The 23,530-nt window shown below is 36.9% G+C and overlaps 1 protein-coding gene across 1 annotated transcript in view; it reads left to right on the top strand.

The window, feature by feature from the left end:
- Positions 1–23,530, top strand: part of SKAP2 (src kinase associated phosphoprotein 2) — a 126,779-nt gene that overhangs the window by 67,497 nt on the left and 35,752 nt on the right. The window contains exons 5-9 of the mRNA XM_015810593.1: positions 12,752–12,829; positions 14,342–14,425; positions 17,854–17,978; positions 18,867–18,930; positions 19,345–19,461. Of these exons, the coding sequence (XP_015666079.1) occupies positions 12,752–12,829; positions 14,342–14,425; positions 17,854–17,978; positions 18,867–18,930; positions 19,345–19,461 (468 nt within the window). The remainder of the gene's footprint in view (positions 1–12,751; positions 12,830–14,341; positions 14,426–17,853; positions 17,979–18,866; positions 18,931–19,344; positions 19,462–23,530) is intronic.

Raw genomic sequence — 23,530 nt, 5'->3', positions numbered from 1 at the left:
CTGCAGCTGGAGATCGCAGGGGCTGCTCTCTCTCAGGGCCGTGGCTTGCGGGAAGGCTGGCCTGCTCAGCAGAGGCTCTGGCGGGCTGCTCCCAGCGGGGATTCCAGGGTTCCCCGTGCGGTTCCCCGACCACGTGTACCTCGGACGGGGCCAGCCAGGGAAAGGGACTTCCTGGCCGCGCTTCTCCCAGAGGGCGGGGCGCCTCGGCACAGGGCCAATCAGGAGCCCTGCAAGGGGGCAAATCCGCATGAGAGAGAAAGAGAGAGAGAAGCACAAGTGCCTCTCTCTGTCTCTCTCTACAAATGGCGGAGGACGCTTGGAGCTGCAGGAGAAGGCTCAAAAGTGTCCCCAAAACATCTCGCTCCATCGCCCCCCTATCGCCCCCTTTTCGTTCCATCGCCCCCACGCCGACCCTTTTCGTTCCATCGCCCCCCTGAAAAATGAAATCGCCCCCTGGGGGGCGGTACCGCCCAGGTTAAGAACCACTGGGATAGACCATCTGGACTTTACCAGAGACAGCCTTTCTGACTGTGATTGGTGACAGGTTTTCCTGTGGCTAGTGATATCAAATTTCAGCCGGGGAAAATTGCCAATAACTTCTCTTAAGAGTGTTATGCACAGGAGTGTTACAAAGAACAGGGCAGCATCACCGGATGTGCATTAAAGGCATGCTTTGGTCAGTGTGACTAATGCCAATGTAAATGCTTTCCAGTTCTAGGACAAAGGAAAGTACATTCATATGTCTGCATTACTAAACCCTACGTAACATTCCACCAATTTGTATTCTCTATACATACTGTATGCACATGGAAGGATTGATATAGTTTAACATCTAAACTATTGCACAGTAAAATAATTATGCTACGCTTTCTACAATTCTGTATGAAAGACTGAAAGCTGACCATCAAATGGGAGACAAGGGTTGCAATACTAATACAGAATTGCTGGAAAGTTTAACTTACCTCTTGCTTGTTTTTTCATAAAACCTTCATTTTCAAATAAGGGAGTAAAAGAAATTCAGGCGGATGCCAGTAAACAGTTAAAAAAACAACAAATCTCTGGTTTCTGCTGTGCAGCTTTCAGATTCACCTTTGTTAGGCCTGATCAGAGGTTGAATTACTCAGAGTCAGACTGTGCCATGCTGTGCATGGAGAAAAGTAACCTTTCTCCATACACAAGGGTTGGAAATTTGATCCTGTAAAGCAGTGTTTCTCAACCTTGACAATTTTAAGGCATGTGGACTTCAACTCCCAGAATTCCACAGCCAGCATTGCTGGCTGTGGAATTCTGGGAGTTGAAGTCCACATGCCTTAAAATTGTCAAGGTTGAGAAACACTGCTGTAAAGGAAATCTTTAGGTATCTCAGGGCCAGAATGTTTTCTTGACCTTCTCCTGGCAGGAAAGCCTTCTGACCCTGGAATTCCTAAAGACTTCCCGTTATATCCCAAAGTGTATGGAGGATGTCAGTGTTCTTAAGTCTATTATCATGCGAGCAAATGAGGAACCTTGGATGCCACAGAAGGTCCATGCAATGTCGAAGGTGAGAAACACCACTTTCAAATCAGGTGATGCAGCAGCACTTAGAATAGCAAGAGCTGAGCTGAGGCGTGTTATAAAATCAGCAAAGCGGGCCTATAGTCAGAAAGTGCAGAATCTCTTTCAAGATCCTGTGGATCTGAGACATATGCGGCAAGGCATTCAGGTAGTTACTGATTATAAGGCAGCTTCCCTGACATGCAAAGTTGACACAGACTCTCTAAACAAGCTAAATATGTTTTTTGGTTTGAGGCTACAACAACGTTCCAGCTAGGAAGGCTGTTCCCCTTCCTGATGAGCAGGTGCTCAGGTTTGATACAAGTGTTGTTCAGAAGGTCCTGTGGAAAGTCAAAACTCGGAAAGCTGCGGGTCCTGATAATAAACCTGGGCGAGTACTTAAGGAGTAGGCTGAGCAGCGGGCCACTGTTCTCACAGATATCTTCAATCTCTCGTTGCGTCAGGCCGGGGTTCCATCATGTTTTAAGACTGCAATCATTGTATCAGTGCCCCAAAAAACTAAAATCACATGTCTTAATGATTACCGTCCAGTTGCACTCACTTCCATTATGATGAAGTGTTTTGAGAGATTGGTAAAGGACTACATGGTTTCATGCCTTCCCCCTCCATTTCACTCATTACGGTTTGCCTATCGGAAAAACCACTCTGTAGAAGATGCATTTTCCTGTGTGCTTCATCTTAGCTTGGCGCACCTAGAGGGGAAGAATACTCATGTGCAAATGCTGTTTGTGGATTTTAGTTCAGCATTCAACACAATCATCCCTCAGCATCTGGTGAACAAACTGTGCCTATTAGGTTTTAATACTCCTTTATGTAATTGGATGTTGATTTCCTTATTGATAGGCTCCAGGTTGTGCGAGTTGAAAGAAAGTTTCCATCTCCTTGAGCACAGGTTTTCCACAGGGCTGTGTCCTGAGTCAGCTTCTGTTCACCTTGATGAACTGCTGTGCCAAATCTGCTACGAATCATATTGTGAAGTATGCAGACGACACTGCAGTGGTGGGTCTTATCCGGGATAACAATGAAGATGCTTATAGGGAAGAGGTAAAGGCTCTGATAGACTGGTGCAATAAAAGTAACCTGGTTCTTAATGTTGATAAAACAAAGGAGATCATTGTAGATTTTAGAAAGAGCCGGCATAATCATACTCCACTCAATATCAAGGATGCAGCTATAGAGATGGTCAACAGTATTAAATATCTGGGAGTGCAGATAACTTAACAATCTGAATTGGTCTCTCCACACATCATACTTAGTGAAGTGTGCAAACCAGCATCTGCATTTCGTGTGTCGGATGAGGAGGGCACATCTTTCTCCTTCTGTCCTGACCACTTTTTACAGAGACATGATTGAAAGCATTTTAACAAACTGCATCACTGTCTGGTTTGGTGGCAGCAGAGCCTCAGATAGAAAGTCCATACAGAAATTGGTAAGGACAGCCGAGAAGATCGTAGAAAGCTCGCTTCCTGGTATTCAGGATGCTGCTTATAAGTGCTACGTGCTTAGAGCTCAAAGCATCGTTAGAGACCCCACACACCACTTTACGGTCTGTTTCTGTTGCTCCCCTCTGGGAGGAGGTTTCAAAGTATTTCTAGCAGGACTACCTGACTCTGTAATAGCTTTGTTTCCTATGCCATCCGTCTGGTAAATCATTTTTCTTGCCATGCACATGTATACATAACCTGAAATAGACTGTTGTTTCTCTGTGGGTATTTGCATAATTCTGTATTTATTTATTTTTGTCATATTTATGTAGTATATATATCAGAGCTGTATGCAACAAAATTTCATTTTAATGTATGTTGATTAGTGTACATTCAAAGTGACAATAAAGTTATTCTATTCTATTCTATTCTATTCTATTCTATTCTATTCTATGCTATGCTATGCTATGCTATGCTATGCTATGCTATGCTATGCTATGCTATTCTATTCTATTCTATTCTATTCTATTCTATTCTATTCTATTCTATTCCATTCCATTCCATTCCATTCCATTCCATTCCATTCCATTCCATTCCATTCATATTTGCATCTTTCTTCTCCTTTTAACTACCAGCCTACCTCAATTCTAAATGTATGGAATCATCTGTAACCCATATGACAACTTGGTAGACTAAGGGGTGGGGTGAGAACTATACTGTTTCCACATCTTTCCAAAAGAAGATTAAGTTGAAAAATCAAAGTGTAGATTAATAGAGCCCGCACGACAATGTGATACTGTAGAATACATTTCCTCCTATATAGATCTCTTTAGAAGCAGTAATTCTCAATCTTGGCAACTTTAAGATCTGTGGACCAAACCCAGGATGGCTGGGGGATTATAGGAGTTCAAGTTCACACATCATAAAGTTGCCAAGGCTGAAAAACTATGCTTTAGAGCAGAGGTCCCCAACCTTTTGGGCACCAGGGACCGGTTACGTGGAGAGAGGTTTTTCCGCGGACCAGAGGGGGCATGGTTTTGTGTGATGCCTGCATCCTGCGGATGGGACTTTGCTTGTTTGTGCGGACTGGTTGCTGGCATATCGTGGCCCGGTACAAGCCCACGGACCGGGGGTTGGGGACCCCTGCTTTAGAGATTTGGACTTCAACTCACGTCACTCACAAAAATGTCTTGGGGAATTCTAGGATTTTAATCTGCAAAACTAGAGGGTGTCCAGTCTAGGAAAGGCAGTTCTATAGATATTCCTTTTCAGTTTTACATATCTCAAGTTCTATTCTCAGGATTCCACACTCTGTTATTATGCTTTATAGCAGGGCTTTTCAACCAGTGATACGGGTACCACCTGTGGTACATTGTCACCTGGCAGGTGGTACGCGACCATCCTAGAAAAGTGGTAGCGGAGGAGGGGAATGAGCTGAACTGGTGGTAGCACCACACAAGCCTGAGCGAGAGATGGCTGGAGCTGCAGGGCTGTCAGGGCTCAGCGGAAGCGCCAGGATCAGTGCCGCTTTCCAGCTGATCTGCGCTTCTTCGGGGCTGTCAGGGCTCAGCGGAAGTGCCAGGATCAGCGCCAGGCTCCAGCTGGAGCTCGGGGCTCATCCTGGTGCTTCTGCTGAGCCCTGAAGAAGCACCGATCAGCTAGAATGTTGCAGCATCTCCAGGGTCTTGTGATTTACATTTAGATGCTTGGCAACTGATTCATATTTATGACGGTCACAGTGTCCCAGGGTCATGTGAAGTGACCAAAACCTGCTGCAACCACCCAGCAGACGGGGGGGAATAAAAACCAAACACCCCCCACCCCAACCCCGCTGCCAATCCTCAACAGAAATGCTCACAACAATGAAAACCTCAGACAGGAGGAAGAGCGCCACCGGACGCTGTCTTGCTTGGCTGTGGCTTGGGGGGCACTTTTTTCAGTGCCATTGTAACTTCGAACAGTCACTAAGTGAATTGTTGTAAGTCGAAGACTACCTGTACTTTATCACTTTTTCCTTTTTTTTTTCTTTTGGTCATCAAGTTTTTGACACCTTGCTAGGCGACTGGTGATACTCGGATGTTGCCATATCCTAAAAGTGGTACAATGGGTGAAAAGGTTGAAAAGCCTGCTTTATAGCATATAGTTTTCTATCAGTGAAGATTAAAAAAAAGATATTTCTTTGGGTTTGAGTCCCGATTTCTGTACAGACAATTTCATGTATGTTTCTTTGACAACAGTCTGATAGACAGCAATAGAATTGTGAAATTAAAGAAAGTGGATTGGTTTTGAAATAAATATCATATATAAAATGTATTTAAACAAATTTGAAAAGATAATCTAAAGTACATTTTAAAAAAATAAACGTATCCTCTCTGTATTAATATTTTTGGCAACAGAATGGATTTTAGGATTTAGGATTTCCAGGATTTTTATGTAATTAGACTTTTAAAAGATGTCTTAAACATGCTTTTCCATTTCCTATGTGTCAGGAAAAAAGTATAACTTTGTAAAAGTGAAGTCTTTTTAACTGGAGGGGTTTTAACTTTATTTGTGAAGGTTGGAAAAATATAACATTGAGGTATTAACTTATTGGTATGTGAGATAGGGAAGCTGGCCATGTTATTTTACATTACACTTATTTATAAATGTTTGATTTCTGAATGTTGCCTTCTGACTTGCTAAGAAAAATCCCTGTGTTTGTAGAGATTATCCTGACAACAGCATGCTTTGTTGGTTGTCAAGACATGCCTAGCATGTGGAGATATATTAATCTGACATTGCTCCCATTATAAGTGGCTGAAATAAATAGAAGACCCAAACAAATAAGGAGGGATTAACTGTGTAGATGGAGCAAACTCTTCAATCACTAAACTGGTGATTTTTGCAAAGGATTAGAGTGCTTCTAAGAATATTGATTACTGATTTGCTTTTCAGAATGAAGAAAGCAAAGTTTGTGCTGCGTATAAGTGTCCCCAAACAATGTTTATTGTTTCTATTGGTGGATTTTTGTAGGCAATTTCCCTTTAAAAAATTACTAACTTTAATGTGTCAAAAGAGAACATTGTCATGTGCTTATTTCTTTTTTTTTTTTTAAGCATTAGCTATTTTATGTAACTTTATAATTTAACCATTTTGAAACTGCAGGATAAAGCCATTTGCTAACAAAGCATATAATGCTTTAATAAAGATTTTCCAAAATTTAATAACCAGACAGTTATGTGTTCTCCATGCAGAATAGGTTTAGCAGCATATTATTAATAATCCATTATGCAGTTTTTGAAAATTTGACAGGATAAATGTTAGGCATATTGGCTAGATTCACATCTGTAAGTCTTGCTCGCTGAAACCGCAATTTCTGAAGTACAAATAGGAGTTATATTCCTGTGAACATTTATCCTCAAATAAATTTTGCCTTTATATTTTGAACATATTGTTTTGTGTCCCTCATCTAAACTCTTTTACTCTTAACAGAACTGTTTTAATTAGTCTTTTTGCATAAATAAAAATAGTTTCCACCAAACGTCAGAATATCACATTTTTGAATATGTGCCACATTTTGAATATGTGCCACATCCCATAATTAGAGGGATGTGGCAATGCTATTTTGGTCTGAAAGGTCATCACTAGATTCTGCTTTATATAGAATAGTATAAGCATGCCTGGAGTAATAATGGCCTTTGGTTATATTTGTAGCATACTGGTCAAAATGTGCTAAAACTGTCTAACACTGTCCTTACCTTAAGCAGAAAAATCTTAAGGTAGTATAGGTATGACTAAAGCTAGTAACTTAGCATTATTTTTGTCTTACTAAACAAATATGAAAGCCTTGAAGCAGCAGAAGTCAGTATTCTGAGGCCAGTTTGATAACTACCATGGCATATGGAAAATTATAACTGAGAACATAAAAGATATGAATGATAAACAGGAAGAATTAACAAGTGTGTTTAGAAATAAAAATATATATGTTGTGAATCTTTGTAAGTAAAAAGGGGGAATATGTGATAGATCTGGATGAAGTGGTGTTGGGCAGGCAAATTAAGATATAGATTTAATTAAGCAAGATGGAGTTACTGTAGATGCATGCCAGAAGGCATGAAATGGATTTTTCATTCAAGTTATTATAAAAGAATATGAAAATGGGAATCTATAGTTGATAAAATTTGCATGTTTGAAGTGTTTATGTATGAGCCCAAGACAGTGAACAGAATGCTCCATTACCAATTACCAAGTGCTGTATTTGAAAATATCATGGAATAATTCTGAAATCCAGTCTCCCTCCCTCCCTCCCTCCCTCCCTCCCTCCCTTCCTTCCTTCCTTCCTTCCTTCCTTCCTTCCTTCCTTCCTTCCTTCCTTCCTTCCTTCCTTCCTTTATATTCCATCCTTGAATACAGCAGTTCTTTCTAGTGCACCTACATGTTTTTCACATGTATGCTTTTTTTTCCAGTAAGTTTCTCACCAAGCATCTTGTTGAGATCAGAAATGTCTTAAGGGTAGTTCAATTTTTTGTTGAAGAGTTGCATCTGCTTCCCAAAGGAATAATTATCTTACAATCCTCAAATAGTCTTTACTTTGATAATTTAGCTTTTGCAATAGCCTTTAAGCAATATAATGCACTGTCAAATGCATCTCATAATCCAATAGCATGCTATCTTTTAAAAATGAAATATGAAACATCTTTTTGCACTCATTTTAGAGCTGTTATTATTTTGATTGATGCTCTGCCTTTCTGCGGTCATTTTGCAATACTCAGTAACTAGTGATTCAGATGTTTGGCAACTGGCTGCAACCAATTATGTTGGTTGCAGCATCCCATGATCATGTGATTGCAATTTGCAAGCTTCCCTACTGGCTTCTCACAAGCAAAGTAAGAAGACTGCATATTGCTTCTGCAGGTCATTTCCATTCCAAACAAAAATTAAAATAAGCAAGAAAATAGTAAGAGAACACCTATCCGACCTTGACGAATATAAATCACCAGGACCTGACAGATTACATCCCAGAGTTCTAAAGGAGCTGGCAGATGTTATCTCAGAACCATTGCACCATTTCTTTTATAAATCCTGGAGCAACAGGGAAGTACCCTTGGAAAAGGGTTGATGTGGTTCCCATCTTCAAGAAAGGGGAAAAAACGGACCCAGGACCAATCAGTTTAACATCAATACCTGAGAAGATCCTAGAAAAGATAATAAAAAATCAGATCTGCAAACAACTAGAAGCAAACAAAATTATAACTAGTAGCCAGCACGGGTTTGTTAAAAACAGTTCATGCCAAACCAATCTTATTTCATTCTTTGATAAAGTGACTAAACTAGTAAACCAGCAAAATGCTGTGGACATAGCATACTTAGATTTCAGTAAGGCACTTTATAAAGTAGACCACAACCTACTCCTTGGTAAGCTATAAAAAAATGGAATAGACAACATCACCACCAGATGGATTTGTAGCTGGCTGGCAAACCGTACTCAATGAGTAGTCCTCAATGGCACTACATCCACATGAAGAGAAGTAAGTAGTGGGGTACCACAAAGTTCCATCTTAGGCCCAATATCTTCATCAATGACTTAGATGAGGGAATTGAAGGGGAACTCATCAAATTTGCAGATGACACCAAACTGGCAGGAATAGCCAACACCCCAGAAGACAAACTCAGGATCCAAAAAGATCTTTACAAACTTGAACAATGGGCCCTATCCAACAAAATGAGTTTCAATGTGGAGAAAAGCAAAGTTTTACATTTAGGCAGGAAAAATCAAAGGTATAAGTACAGATTGGGCAAAACCTGGCTTAAAAACAGTAACTGTGAGAGGGACTTTGGAGTCTTAGTGGACAATCACTTGATTATGAATCAGTAGTGTGCAGCAGCCGCCAAAAAAGCTAATACAATCCTGGGTTGTATAAACAGACGCATAGAATCAAGATCACGCGAAGTATTAGTACCACTTTATAAAACCCTAGCAAGACCACACCTGGAATACTGCAGCCAATTTTGGTCACCATATCACAAAAAAGATGAGAGTTTGGAAAAAAATTCAGAGAAGAGCAACTAAGATGATTAGAGGCCTGGAGACTAAAACATACGAAGAACATACGAAAAAGGACTTGGGTTTGGCTAGTCTAAAGAAAAGAAGAAATAGGGGAGACATGATAGCAGTATTCCAGTATTTGAGGGGCTGCCACCAAGAAGAGGGGATCACGTTATTCACCAAAGCACCAGAGGGCAGGACAAGAAACAATGGTTGGAAACTGATCAAAGAGAGAAGCAACCTGGAATTAAGGAGAAACTTCCTGACAGTGAGGACAATTAACCAGTGGAACAGCTTGCCTCCAGAAATCGTAGGCACTCCATCACTGGAGATTTTTAAGAAGAGGTTAGACAGTCACTTGTCTGAGATGGTATAGGTCCCTTCCAATTCTATTCTATTCTATTCTATTCTATTCTATTCTATTCTATTCTATTCTATTCTATTCTATTCTATTCTATTCTATTCTATTCTCATTGCTTTTTCATGCACCTGCCCACATTCCATAGCACCTGCCCATGAAGTCTGCCTAGCTTCCCATTTCTAGCTCTTGCCTGATGGCCCCCTTGCCTAGGAATCTTGTCTCTTCTCACACCACAATCCTGTGACATCTTTGTTTAATAATATGGGAGTCTTGGAGTTATGATAGCAACTGGGGGATTGCCATCTCTATGTTATATGGTCATATGACATTTTATGAATGTTTTGCTTAGTGAAGGAAATTATGGCCCCAGCTGCCTTCATAACTCAAGAATTACTGCTAGATTATTCTGCTTTATTGTAGATTTTTATATACAGTACTTCTAAAATGTTCAGCTAATAAATACCTTTTCTTTCTAAGAAATGGCAATCATTTTTTAAGGCAGCCTTCCCCAGTGTGATATCCTCTAGATATTTTGGATTATATTGCCCATCTCATCAATCTAAGCAAGAATGGACAATATTGTGGTATGGTGAAACTTCTAAACAGTTGTTAATCAGAAATAGGCTTTGCCTTGAACCCTGGTTATGTTAGGCTGGCAGGATACAACAGTCTTTATCATAAATGCTACTACAGTTAAGGAAAGGAGACTTATAGATAATCCTTTGTGTGTTATGAAACATAAAAGAAAGCTCAAGAAAGGGAAAAGTCAAAATCTGAATTTAAAGCAAGTAATTTTGATTAATTATAATTTGAACTGTGGTAATATGATGTACAGCTGACTATCTTAAAATGGCTCACAAAAGGACTCCAATATTATAGACAAATTCTCAGTAATTTTTCCAAATGCCATTTTTCCCGTTTTAAATCCCAAAGTAATTAAACTTGGAGTACACCGATTGGAATTACTGGAATTTGTTGGCTATAAATATTTTAAGTTACACCAGTATCAATGTATCTACCCAATCATCACTAATACAGGTCTCACCCATCGTCTTCTTGGTGTCAGATGAATTTTTTTTAAAAAAAAACCATGTAAAAATAATACGTGTTTTTTGTGTCCCATGTCTTGTTTTTAACTAGTTATTTTAGCAGATAACTGGTTTTTAGTATTCTGTTTTTAATATCCTGTTGCTGTATTTAATGATATAGCTCTTCAGTAGCTTCCCAGGTAATTTCTGTAGTGGGATAACAGAATCAATAAATAAGGGAATACAGAAATTTAACAAGGACTCCTGATATAAACTCATAACAAGGAAGGGAGAAAACAGTATACTTAGAAATTAGGAAAAGTGAAGACAAGAAATGAACGGTGATGTACTGTCACAGCATCAGTGTGAATAAGCAAAGGACATATTTTGTGCTAAATAATACAAGAGATATTCCTATAACAGATTGTCCAAAGAAGGCTTTAGTCTCTTTACAGATAATATTTTTGGACTGGACAGAATACTCTGTAGATTTCCCAGTCTTTTCCATATTAATATTTCTCCAGTAGCCCAAAGGCCTTCAGATGATGCTGTGAGTAACATGATTGCCTATTGTGTCATGCTGAGAAATGATGATTCATATTGCCCAGTGCCAAGCTGGTCCTTGATGCCAAGAGCTCTTGGTAATCATTGTAAATAGCTGACAGTTGGATAATTGCCTGCTTTGTAGTTTACTCCATCTGATCCTTTGAAATCAGTGCTATGGGTTCTTTTTAACTACTGAGATGTAGAAATGAGCATATGGGAACTAAAGAGAGGAAATTAATTACTGTTCAATTATTTGTAGTATTTGTTAATATGTAGGAAACATGCAACCAATGAATATAGCCAGGTTCAGCTATTGGAGTATTATAATGGTGTAAACTAGCAATTGTCAGGTGTTCATTAATGTCAACATACATAGAATTCTTAAGTGGATCAATGTTTACTCATTCCTAACCTAGAGAGAGAGAAGGAAGCTTCAAACTGGAGTAAATCTATGCCTTGTCATAAGTGAGGAATCTTGATCTCAACTTTATGGTTGCTCTTTAAGGGTCTTCTCTAGCTGGAGTCCGCAACCCTGGGTCGCAACCCCCTACTGGGCCTTGAGCTGTTCAGAACTGGGCTTTTGAAATTGTGAGCAAGTGCACGCGTGTGCGCATCCCTACTTGCATGAGCAGTGGGTCAGTGCGTACACGTGTGCTCAATTTGCGTGAATGGTGGGCTTCAAACCATCCTCTCTTCCCCTCCCACTGGTCTGTAAAGCCGGAAAGATTGGGGAACTCTGTTATATAGCCATTCTTGACATTAGGTTATGCTTATAAGAGAGCTGATATTGAGCAAAAATATGAACTTGTCTTTCTAAATTTAATAATTGTAATAAATGCAATTGAAAGAGCAATTCTAAAAATATGTTTATGTCCAATGTATGTGTGTGTGTATACATACATACATACACACACACACACATACATACATATATACATATATGTATATGTATACATATATGTATGTATGTATACATATATGTATGTATGTATACATATATGTATACACATATATGTATATATATATAACTTTTATTTTATACCCTCATTCTTCTCATAGGGCATTCAAAATAGCTCATTAAAGAATTCTCATCAATTGTTATAAATTGATTAAAAATTCTATACATCTGCCACTGCTAATAAATAATTGTGCTTCACATAAAAGCCTGAAATGGGTATTAATAATTTCCTACCACTAGGAAAATGACAGCTGAATTTTTAAAAACACGTTCAACTAAATTTATGAGATTGACTAATTGTGGATGTTACTTAGTAAGATCTGGCAGCCATGTTTGATTTTAAATTTGTGGAGTTTAATTGTAGTTAAAATATGTGGAGAGAAATAGAATATTGCCTAATGAAGGCTGCAAAAACTTAGAGGCCAGAGAGATCTTTGTGATTGTTGGGAGGGAGTGATGGAGAGAATGAAATAACATTATCCTAGACAGAGGTATGGCTGACTGCCTGAAATCCTGAACAGAAGTGTATGTGCTGCAGCATTAATTTTCTTAATGGTAAAAGCAGATGATTTTCTTAACTGATTAATGTTCCATGTTCTACTAAATAAACAATCCATAATGTTCTTTTCATCCTTCTGACTATACCAAAGAAAAGGAACTCAAATAACGTAAAATGCTTCAATAAATTTTAACTATTTTGTAGCCCAGTTTAATGTGTGCTAATGAATATAAACTACTAATTTATATATTCAGATAAACCAAACCTACAGCCATTAGTATATATTTTATCCAGTAGGAGATTATTTCATAGTGCTTTAAAAAATTATTTGTTCTGTATGTCCTTTCTCTTTCCAGGACATCAGTTTCTTCCTATTGCGGCACAAGATCTTCCATTTGTTTCAGTATCTGGATATTTGGAAAAACGTAGAAAAGGTAAATTAAAAAGGTGATAGAAATAATACTTTAAATTTTTATAGTACTTGCAATCATTTTGTTTCCAGAGGCAAATGATTCACTTCGTTTGGAAAATATTGAAAGAATTTAACAATAATTAAAAATATAGGTGGAAATGTAATGAACATTTCTTGCTGGAAGTATAGCTTCGGCGTATCTGAGCACCATGGACAAGAGAAGTTGGTTGTTACTATTTTTATTCCATGCCCCATAATTTCAGGGATCATCACTGTTGTATTCGATGCAACACGATGAATTTATTCATTAAGTTTATATGCCATCCATCTCATTCTAAAAAGCAATTCTGGGTAGAGTACAATTAAAATAATAATTATTGAAATATTAACAAGATTAGATGTAAAACAAGAAAATCCAGAGCAAGAATGGCACAGTGGGTGGCATCCTCCCTATTAGTCCCCCCAGCCACCTCCAACATAAAGTGCTCCCAACAGGGCCTCGAGCCAACCAGCAGAGTCAGGTTTTAATGTTTTTCTGGAAGGCCAAACGGATGGGGGCAGATCTTGCCTTTGATGGCAAGATATTCCAAAGAGAATGGAGACATGGCAGAAAACTATCCTCCTAGAACCCATCAGCTGAAAATCTTTAACCAATGGGGTCTGTAGCATGCTCCTTATACTGAAAAAAAATGGGTTGTGGGCCAATCCATTGGGACAAGACAGTTCCTCAGATAACCTGGTTCCATGCTTTGTAGGTCTTTAAAACATGATAACCAATATCTTGAATTGAACCCAAAAGCAAACCGGCAACCAACTATCTGCTTCCTAAGCATATTTTTCTTGATTCCAAAGACAAGAAAAATGTCTTGGCTCCGTAATGTAGATCTTAGATTCAATTGCAATAGCTTTTCTATCATACCATTATTTCATCATAATTTAAAAAAAAACATATTCTGAAAAAGCACATTGTTCATTCAATGCTAAACAATAGATGCTGCTATTATTAGCTACATTCTTGAGCTACTAAGATCATGCATATCGCTAGAAGTTTATAAAATGAAAAATAATACCTTACAACAGTAATAATAATTTAGTGGCCCTGGTGAAAATGGAACATTTAAGAATTTTGAAAATGAAAAAAGGGAAATAATATGTATACAGTATATGCAACTTAAGCTTCAGAGCCTCTGATTTGGATATATGCATTCTCTTATGCATTATCATGTAATCATTCAAATGTAGAGTTGGAAAAGAACTAAAAAATCACAGCTTACCCTGTGCTCACAGTACAAGATCTCCTTAAACATTTCAAATATCTATGTAAGATCTGTTTGAAGATGTGAGAGAAATGTATCCGGGGTAAGTGCCAAAGTTGGTGAAGAATAATTTTTACTTTTGGCAGTCCTTGCCTACATTCATATTTGCACCAGAATGTATCTTTTCCATTGCACATCATGAATTGCTTATTTTGGTCGGTTTGTAATTAATAAGTTTTGTTATGTGTAAAAATCTGTGTGAATTATTTTAATTGCAGATCACAGTTTCCTTGGCTTTGAATGGCAAAAACGTTGGTGTGCTTTGAGTCGAACAGTCTTCTACTACTATGGAAGTGACAAAGGTATTGCAAAATATAGGTACTATTTTGAATGCTGCTGAATGGATATTAACAATTAACTGTTTGTATTGCAAAATATAGGGGTTATCTTGAATGTTGCTTAATGGAGATTAACAATTAAGTGTTTAGAGGCCTCAGGGGCCTCTCTATTGTTTAATTGCATACCGGATTTACGTGCAATTTTCCTGGCTTTCATATAATTCTCCGTGTGCTTCCAGATGATGTAAATATACTGTCTTGATGAAATGTTCTCTTATCTTCTTTCTTATTTCCTTTGGAATTATACATGGGTCTTTTTTTCTGAACTTTGATCAGCTTTCAAGATGTTACAGCATTATCTTGTTTAGTTTCCTTTGGTAATTTTTCCTTCTGCCACCACCATCATCTCAAATATGATTTCAGTATTTTGGATCTGTTAAGTATCATTAAGTTTCATTTGGTTCTAGCTGGAAATAATGAGAAACCGCTACAAGACATTCTGTATTGCTATAGGGTTTTATATTTAAGGTGTATTTCATTCCATGGTAAAACATTATTTTTTTAATAAAAATTCAGGTGATGTATCATATAGCTGGACAATCTGTTAAGAAAATGTTTCAGGATGATGTGCGTAAGCTGTCCAATGTCAAAAGAATCAAAGGAAAATTTATTTGCTTGTGATGGTTTAAAATGTGGATGCTACTGAAAACTTAGAAGCAGTTGAAATTTATATTACAAATACAATGTGGCAGTGTTCATCAGGGAGCACAATAGATGTTTTCCATAGCTTACTGTAGTTCTTTAGTTTCTTCCCCAGCTCTCCAATTTTCTGCCATTCACAATTTAATACTTAATAATGAAGGACAGCACTGGAATCCATATAACATCAATACTGTTACAGTCATTTCAAATCCCAGGATGTCAGACAAATGAATCAGTAACCTTTCTTTATAAACCATAGGAGTTTGGACCATTTTCAACGGCAGTCTTGGAAAAAGCAACATCCAACAGTTTATAGAAATGTATTGCTGGTAGATACTGTCCATTTTTGAGATACTGTCACTATAGTTTCACAGTTCCTTTATTTAGGAACACCATTTTGACCCTGTTCTACACCACAGTGAGAAAGTGAAAGTGAAAGAGAATCAGAACAATTACATTTACATCAGGGGTCTCCAACTCCTGGGCCACAGACTGGTACTGGTCCATTGCCTGTTAGCAACTGGGTCGCACAGTGGAGGTGAGTGACAGGCAAGTGAGTGAAACCGAAACCGTTCCCGCTCCCCGTGATGCATGGAAAAAAATGTCTTCCATTAAACCATTCCCTGGTGGCAAAAAGGTTGGGGACCGCTGGTTTACAGCGTATCTCAGACACTTCCTGTTCTCTTTTTTTTCTTTAATGAGTGGACTGGTTGGTTAACTAGGCCTAAGATAGAAGCTGTTGAGATAGCTTAATTCATGATGATTGTGAAGGAGTTTTGTCTCTGGTTTTGTCTCTGGTTGACTTCATTCTTCTTGCCATATATTTCTGTTATTGCTCATGGGAACAATTAAACTAAAAGCAAGTACAGCATGTTTAATGTCAAAACTCGCTTCAGAAAATGTGTGCAATTAGTGGTGTCTCCACTTACTGTTTCCATGCGGTTTAGAATATTACCATAGTTGTAAAAAATGCATTCCCAAATTATTAAGGGACTATCAGATCACTCAGAAAACCGAAACTTGTTCAACATATACTACTTTAGAGTACTTGATATACCTGTAATGGGATCTTCAGCACATAAAAGTCAAAATGAACTACAAATGAGGGTTTGAAACTTAACCAATACATGTACAACAAATTTAAATACAAAGATTTTAAAAAAAACACTAAAGAAAATACATCAAATGAAAAGGAAAAAAAAACCCCAAAATGTGCAAAAAGGAAAAAAAAGAAAGGAAAAGGGGTTACAAGGATTACAAGAATTTAATAAGAATCTTTTCCACGGGAAAATGCTTTGGTTTTGAATTCTTTTTTAACAAGTGATAGGATGAGATATTGAAGTGTGAAGTTTGGACACTAAAGGTAACCATAAGGAACTAGATATTACAATTAAATTTGTCTTACTAATACCGAGGGAAGCAAATTATTTTACTATTGGGCATATTGAAGGATATTTTTAACAATGGACTTGGAAAATAATAGTGTAGGTATAGTGTAGGTATATGTAGACTATGTTTAAAAGATGTTATAGAAGAGGAACAAGTTTTACTTGACAAGAATGAGATTGATTTGAAAGTGAACTTAAAAATGACAGCCTATAAGAATGATATGGACTAATATAAAAAAAGATACTGCACTGGAGAGACAAAAGAAATCGGCTAATTCTTAATAATTAAAAGGATTATATAAATAACAAGCCAAGAGAATTACCTGGATAATTTTCCTATGCTGAATTTATAAGAGAATTTGTTAAAACTTTGAAGAATTTTATAAAGAAAAAAATGAAAAGAAATCAAGTTCAAGGACATTATTTGAAGGGATTAAAAACAAAAGGAAGGAAGATAAAGTTGATTTATTTGATCAAAGTTAAAATAGATATATTGCTTATGGACTTTTGCTGATCGGGATTGAAAAAAGTCTTTAAGGATTGCTTATAGATAAGCAATATAAAAGATGAGATCAATTGGCTGTATTCTACAAGATTAATTACTAAACTTGTTTATGCTTGTTGATAAAGAGTGAATTCATTTCTTTATACATTTCTTTTTTCTTTACTATGGCTGTATTTTTTATTTCTTTTTTCTTTCTATTTTTTCTTTTCTGCAGCTTTTGTTTTTTCTTTTGATTCTTTTTTTAGTTTGCATTAGTTTTTATCCTCGCAATTTAAAAACTCCTGTTTAAAAAAGGGGTTTAACATGTTGCCAATTCACATTGAACAAATGGCACAATAAACCTGTAGCTATAGCTTTTCCATATTCAATTGCTTTGGTCACTAGGTGAAAAACACATTTACAAACTGCATCTGAAATTCACTTTTTGAATTCCGTTACTGGGGCAGGTATAACAGGGAGATCATCAAGTTCTTTGCTGGATCAGTAATTACTGAACCAAGAAGAGACACTGATTTATGGAAGACTTGTATTTCAGGTTCCAGGTTCCAGTTCTTGATTCTCTCTCCCCCCCCCCCCGTGAGGCATCAATGTGTGCACTTCACGCTAAATAAGACCATCTGTAAGGATCATCCTGTGGGATTCTATAAGCAGCCTTTTCAAAAATGTTCTTTGTAGTTTCTGCTTAAAAAAGAGTTTTATCTTTCAACCATCACTAAATCCACTCACAATAATGTTTAACTCAGTCTCTTGAATATTCATGAAACAGAAAAACAAAATCTGAATAAATGATAACCTGGTAAGACATTCATTTTCAATGTTGCAAATGAAATTCTATCTTTACCTTTCATCTACAACAGACAAACAACAGAAAGGTGAATTTGCTATAGATGGCTACACCGTCAGAATGAATAATACCCTTCGGAAAGACGGAAAGAAAGATTGCTGTTTTGAAATCGCTGCTCCTGATAAACGCATTTATCAGGTTGGAGTTTTTATGTTGTCTTGAAATTAAATTGATAAAACTGTTACTGTTCCAGTTATGGAGACATTAATATTTTGGTAAAACATTCCCTGACATGTTGGAAAAAGAGCCTGGCTGGGGGTGGGAATGGAAATCCTTTATTTTCTTACCTTGTAGATTCATATAATAGATTTTGCAAAAAGATTGTTCTAATACTAAATTTTTAGATAAGAACAGCTCATATGTCATACTTATCTGCTGGCTCATTTTACTGCTTACATTTAAGTATCTATTATCTAATAGGTTTGTCTGATTTCTTGAATTAATAATGTTGTAAAATAATTGAATATAAATTCTTCAATGTTAAATATGTATTGCATTGCTTAGAGGCCTAAGGGAGAAATCAAAGTTAAAAGTATGCAATGTGAGATCTATCAGCTAGGCATCAATGTGAAATGTAAGTTTAATAAGTTTTAAATATCTGAGATTGCAGTTGAAAGCCAGTTAATTAAGTTGTCAGGTACTATGTTGGAATGTGACAAGAACATTTTTAAGAAAACTGTACCCAGCAGTCTAAAGAAATTCATGGGTGTCTTCTAATTGTCAAGGGCAAATTTTGTTCATCAGTCCTGGTTTTGACATTGATGAAGAGAAGCAGCTTTTTTATGCACAGCTGCTGATCAGAGTTCTAAATCCATCATCCTCTGCTTCAATTACATAAATTTGTCAAAATTAACTGTACATTATAAGAAGCATCCTTGCAAGAAAAGTACCAGAAGACATGTAAAGAATTACTAATGGTGTCTTGAAGAAATGACCAGAATGCTACTTTCTTGGCTTTATTAATATAGTGTTGGTTATGTTTTGATGCTCATGATTATTTTTCTCTAAAATGAAATTTCTGAACAGTTTACAGCTGCTACTCCCAAAGAAGCTGCAGAATGGGTAGAGAGGCTGAAATTTGTATTACAAGGTATGCCAGTTGTTAACAAGACACTTTGCCTATAATGATGCTGGAAATCAAAACTTCCTTGTTTTTTCTTTGTTGATCATGTGATTATTGTGTTGTCATTAATAGTATATTTTCTTTTTCATCTATGTATATTTATGAAAGGTTAAGGAATCCTCTCTACAGTTAGGAGTAAGTGCCATTGTACCTAGTTGACTTCTGTTCCAAAGAAGCTTAAACAAAGTGTTCATTCTTAATTAAAGTGCTAGTAGTATTTGTATGTGAATTGTTTAATAAATACAATTAGAAGGGATGTATTGTATTACTTTGATATGAAAATTGAAGGATGTGAGCATATATTTTGCCCTAGAGAGTTCCTGGTGAACCTACCTGGCTAAGGTGACTGAATTTCTTTTCTATGTTTTGCATTTTTAACAGATATGGGATCTCCAACTATTCCAGAGGAGGAATATGATGACATTGAGGAAAATTCCATACCTCCTTCTCAGCCAGGAGTAGAATCTATAGCTGATGACATTTATGAAGAGCTTCCAGGTATTTTTGTTCCAGTTAGTTGAAAGGGCTATAAAAGTTGGTGATCATTCTTTGTGTGCTAGCAAGTAGAGTTTAAACAGATTTAATCAATCTGGTGCCCTCCAGGCATATTTCAACTAGCTAGGAATTCTGGGAATTGCAGTGCCAAAATTTAGAGCAAACAAGGTTGGAAAATGTTTTCTTAGATGGGGGAACAGAATGTAAATCTTACCTCTTGGACAAGTCCTGTACCTCTGTCTCAGTTCTGTATAACATTTGAATTCAGATATTTGTAACATCTGGAGTAACAGTAGTAACAATATTTAAAATAAAAGTTTCATATATGGGTATAGAAATTATAAAAATTATCTCTTAAAATTATTGACTCATTAATGTTATTTCTGAAATTCAATTGTTCAGTTAGAAAATTGACTTTCATATTGACTGACAGACTAACTGCCTTATTTGGTCATTTTTTTAAATTTAGTGTATAGTTTTTAATCACAAGTTTTATTCTTTCTATAATTGTCACCTATTCCTTGATACTTGAGATTATGTTTTTAAAGGAGTGACAAGGTAACTTGCTTTGTTTGCTTTTAAAGAGGATCTGCTGATAAATAATAAATAAAAGCAGTGGAGCTGTGCTTGAATTTTTCTACATCTATCTACAGAAATCAGATTATGCTAAGGTTTTTACTAATTTTTTTATCCGTCTAGTTATGGTCAAGATTTCCAGTTCTTGACAATAGATGTAAATCTCATAAAAAATATTCTTTATGGCTCATAGTGGTGAGACTCATTGTGGTGAAAACAAAATGGCAAGAGGGGGTTCATAAGAGTATAAAATCACATGGAAATGAGGTTTCCCTCTTAAGGTTGTATAGAAATGAGATCTTAAATAGAAAACTAAATCATTTCTGTACTAAATGTAATAGGAATGTAAACTGTAGTCATAGAAGGCACTGGTGTTATCAATCAGAAGCTAAGTGATACAGTATAAATTACATAAATGCATGTTACGTAGTAGGTATTTCCAATCTTTTGGAAAATATAGTTTGCATTAAATTTAGCATACTGTATAAGGAAAGGAGCTTACTGAAAAGCATTGTTTTTGACAGATGGCTTTAAGATGCTATATACATATTTGTCTATTCTGTAAAAGTTCCTTTTGTGGCTTTTGAAGACACATCAGTCAAGGGATATACAAATCACACAAAACAGGACAGAATTGTCATGTATTCTTGTTATTCCCCTTCTGGAATTAAGAATTGGCATTCTTTTAAGTAGGCAAATATTACCAACTTATTTGCTTATTCAAGGTTTTCTTTTTTTCCTTCTGTTCAGTCTCCATTTTTCAGAGACTGCTTGGACAGTCCTTGCAGTTTTCTCGACAAGATTTTTCAGAAGTAATTTGCCATTGCTTCCTTCCTAGGGCTGAGAGAAAGTGACTAGCTCAGAGTCACCCAGCTGGCTTTGTGCCTAAAGTGGGATTAGAACTCACTGTTTCCTGATTTTTACCCTGATGCCTTAGCTGCTATCCCAGACTGGCCCTCAATTCAAGTTGATATTTAAGCTGTAATTCCATAACTCTCTCAGAGTAAATCCCGTGGTATTTAAAGCAGATTTATATCTGTGTAGATATACACTGGATGTTTTATAAGTCTCTTGATGAGAAGAATGGAGCTGATTATGGAGCTGATTATGTGAAGTAGAAACTAAACTATTGATTTCTTTTATCAGTTAAATAAACCAATTTTCCCAATTGTAAACCATAACTAATGATGTTTATGCTATAAATGTCTTTCTTTTAATTAATATCCCCAATAGCATAGACGTCTACTGCCTTTGCTACAAGTCCCTTGCTTTCACTTGTACACTTTAACACTAGTAATTTTACAAATAGACTACCTCTGGGCTATCTTATATCTTGCTTCATTTTCTGACAACTAGCAGCAAACCTCTTGTAGACCCTTTCAAGCCTAATTTGGTTGTGAAGCATTTTCTACCTCCAGAGAATTTCTACTTCGTAAAGTGCATTGCACACCCAGCCTCCTTAATGTTAAAACAAGCAGTGGGATTCCTTAAGGGAAATTAAGAAGTAATTTAGGTTGGAATGTGATTGCATTGATGTATAAGAATTGCACAGAAGTGCAATACCAAAGCACAGTTACTAATCTACACTTATATACTGCAATGCAGTCCAAGATTGTAAAACTACATATTTCTAGCAGTACCTTGGGACATTGGGCTTTACTGAATTTAATCAGGTGTTTGCTGCAGTATCTGTTTTAGTGCTTTATATCTGGCCCATATCCCAAAAAAATAAAACCATGCAACTAATTCTGCACACCTAAGGGATTCCTGGCCCCTTCATTCTTAAACAGCAGCTTTGCCCTCAGTATCAGTTTGAATAGAAGTAAATTTCAGAAGAAGCTGCTGATATGGCTTATGAGAAATAGCATGGACTTTCATAAGCACTGATGTATTCAAGCCCCTGGGTGTACCTAAACATGTCTCTTCCATCTAATGTAGATAGTGCATTATTTGAAGCATAAAAAACATTATTATTTAATTCTAGAATTATTCATAAAAATACAATTTTATTTGCACCTTTGCAATTTTATTTACACATTTATTTAAGATCTCAACATGCTTTAGAACTCTGGTTCAAATAACACAGAAATTGTCTCCTTTATTATAGATTAGATCAAATTACATATATTCTGGGTTTATCTAAGCCAGGCATGTCAAACTGCCGGCCCACGAGCCAAATACGTCATGACGAAGCCGCGCCCACCCCATTGCCGGCAATGGGGGAAAAGTCGCAATACGTTGTGCGACGTCACGTGATGTCGTGAGTTTGACATGCCTGATTTAAGCAATATAGAGCTCAGCTAGTATAATCTACTATATGCTTGGAGAGAGTGCTATAAGCTCTCTTCTTCAGAAATTTCCCAGGGAGTATTACTTCACTGTTCATACTGACCTTTGTAAGATTTCAGCCCCAAACCCCAAATATCAGTAATAATTGGACATTGCTATCAGTCACAAGTGTAATAAAACTTGCGACATTTGCAGCTTCAGTTCCTAAGCATGTTTGGCTCCTAAGCCTTTTGTGCCTGACAAATCCAATGGTATATCATCTCCAAAAGCAAGAGTTTTGGGGTAAGGTTGATATAACAAGTCACAAGTCAGTGTGTATAGCTCACTCCTGCTTTCTAAAAACTTGAAGAACGAGAAGGCAAACAACTTTCCATTATGACACAGTTTTGGTTATTTTTTAAATTGTTAGCTTAAGATGAATTCATTGTTTCCTTGTATTTTACATTTGGGTCCAATATGAGTTTAATGTTGGCATCATGCTCTACATGGGAGCTATGCAAAGAACAGGATGTAAGGGCAGAGGGAGAGGGTGATGGAACATGAATAGGTCTTCTTCCAGCCTACCTGCATTCTTGGAATGCTGTTTGAACAAAATTCTCTTAAGTACAATTATTTCACAGCCAGGTTTACCAGCAGTTATTTTATATACTTTATTATATTACTTTTATGGTTTGCAGCCTGATATCCTGAAAAGTATTTGAAATTGTTGTCTCCAGTGCAGAAGCTCTCAATGTACATGCAAAACAACAGAGTAATAACAATCATAATATTTATACCCAAAAGACCAGGTAGTAGAAAAGATAAGGATAGTAATAATACAGTCATGCCATATGGGCAAATATACTTAGACATAAGACAGTGGGAATTAGGTGTTCAGCAGAGTGATGGTACGATGGAAAAAACCTGTCTATGTGTCTAGTTATTTTGGCATGCTGTGCCCTGCAGTGGTGTCCTAAGGGAAAGCATTAAAACAGTTTATGTCCAGGATGTGGCCAATGATATTTTTCAGGCTTTTCCACACATTTGCTAGTTCATTTGCTAAGAAGTGATTCTTCAGCTTTTCAGAGTAAGCTTCTCTTTGCTGCTCTGATCTCCCTTGTTAACACATTCCTGGCCTGACTGTAAAACAAAAACCTACAGTGCTACCTTGTTAATTTGTTCTAGGACGCACAACGAGTACCATAAGAGATGAGTACCAGCCAAATTT

Source organism: Protobothrops mucrosquamatus, unplaced genomic scaffold, assembly GCF_001527695.2.
Source record: "Protobothrops mucrosquamatus isolate PMUCROS unplaced genomic scaffold, P.Mucros_1.0 scaffold12, whole genome shotgun sequence".
Taxonomy (NCBI): Eukaryota; Metazoa; Chordata; class Lepidosauria; order Squamata; family Viperidae; genus Protobothrops; species Protobothrops mucrosquamatus.
The sequence above is the reverse complement of the archived record's forward strand: the minus strand, read 5'-3'. Positions and strand labels throughout refer to the sequence as shown.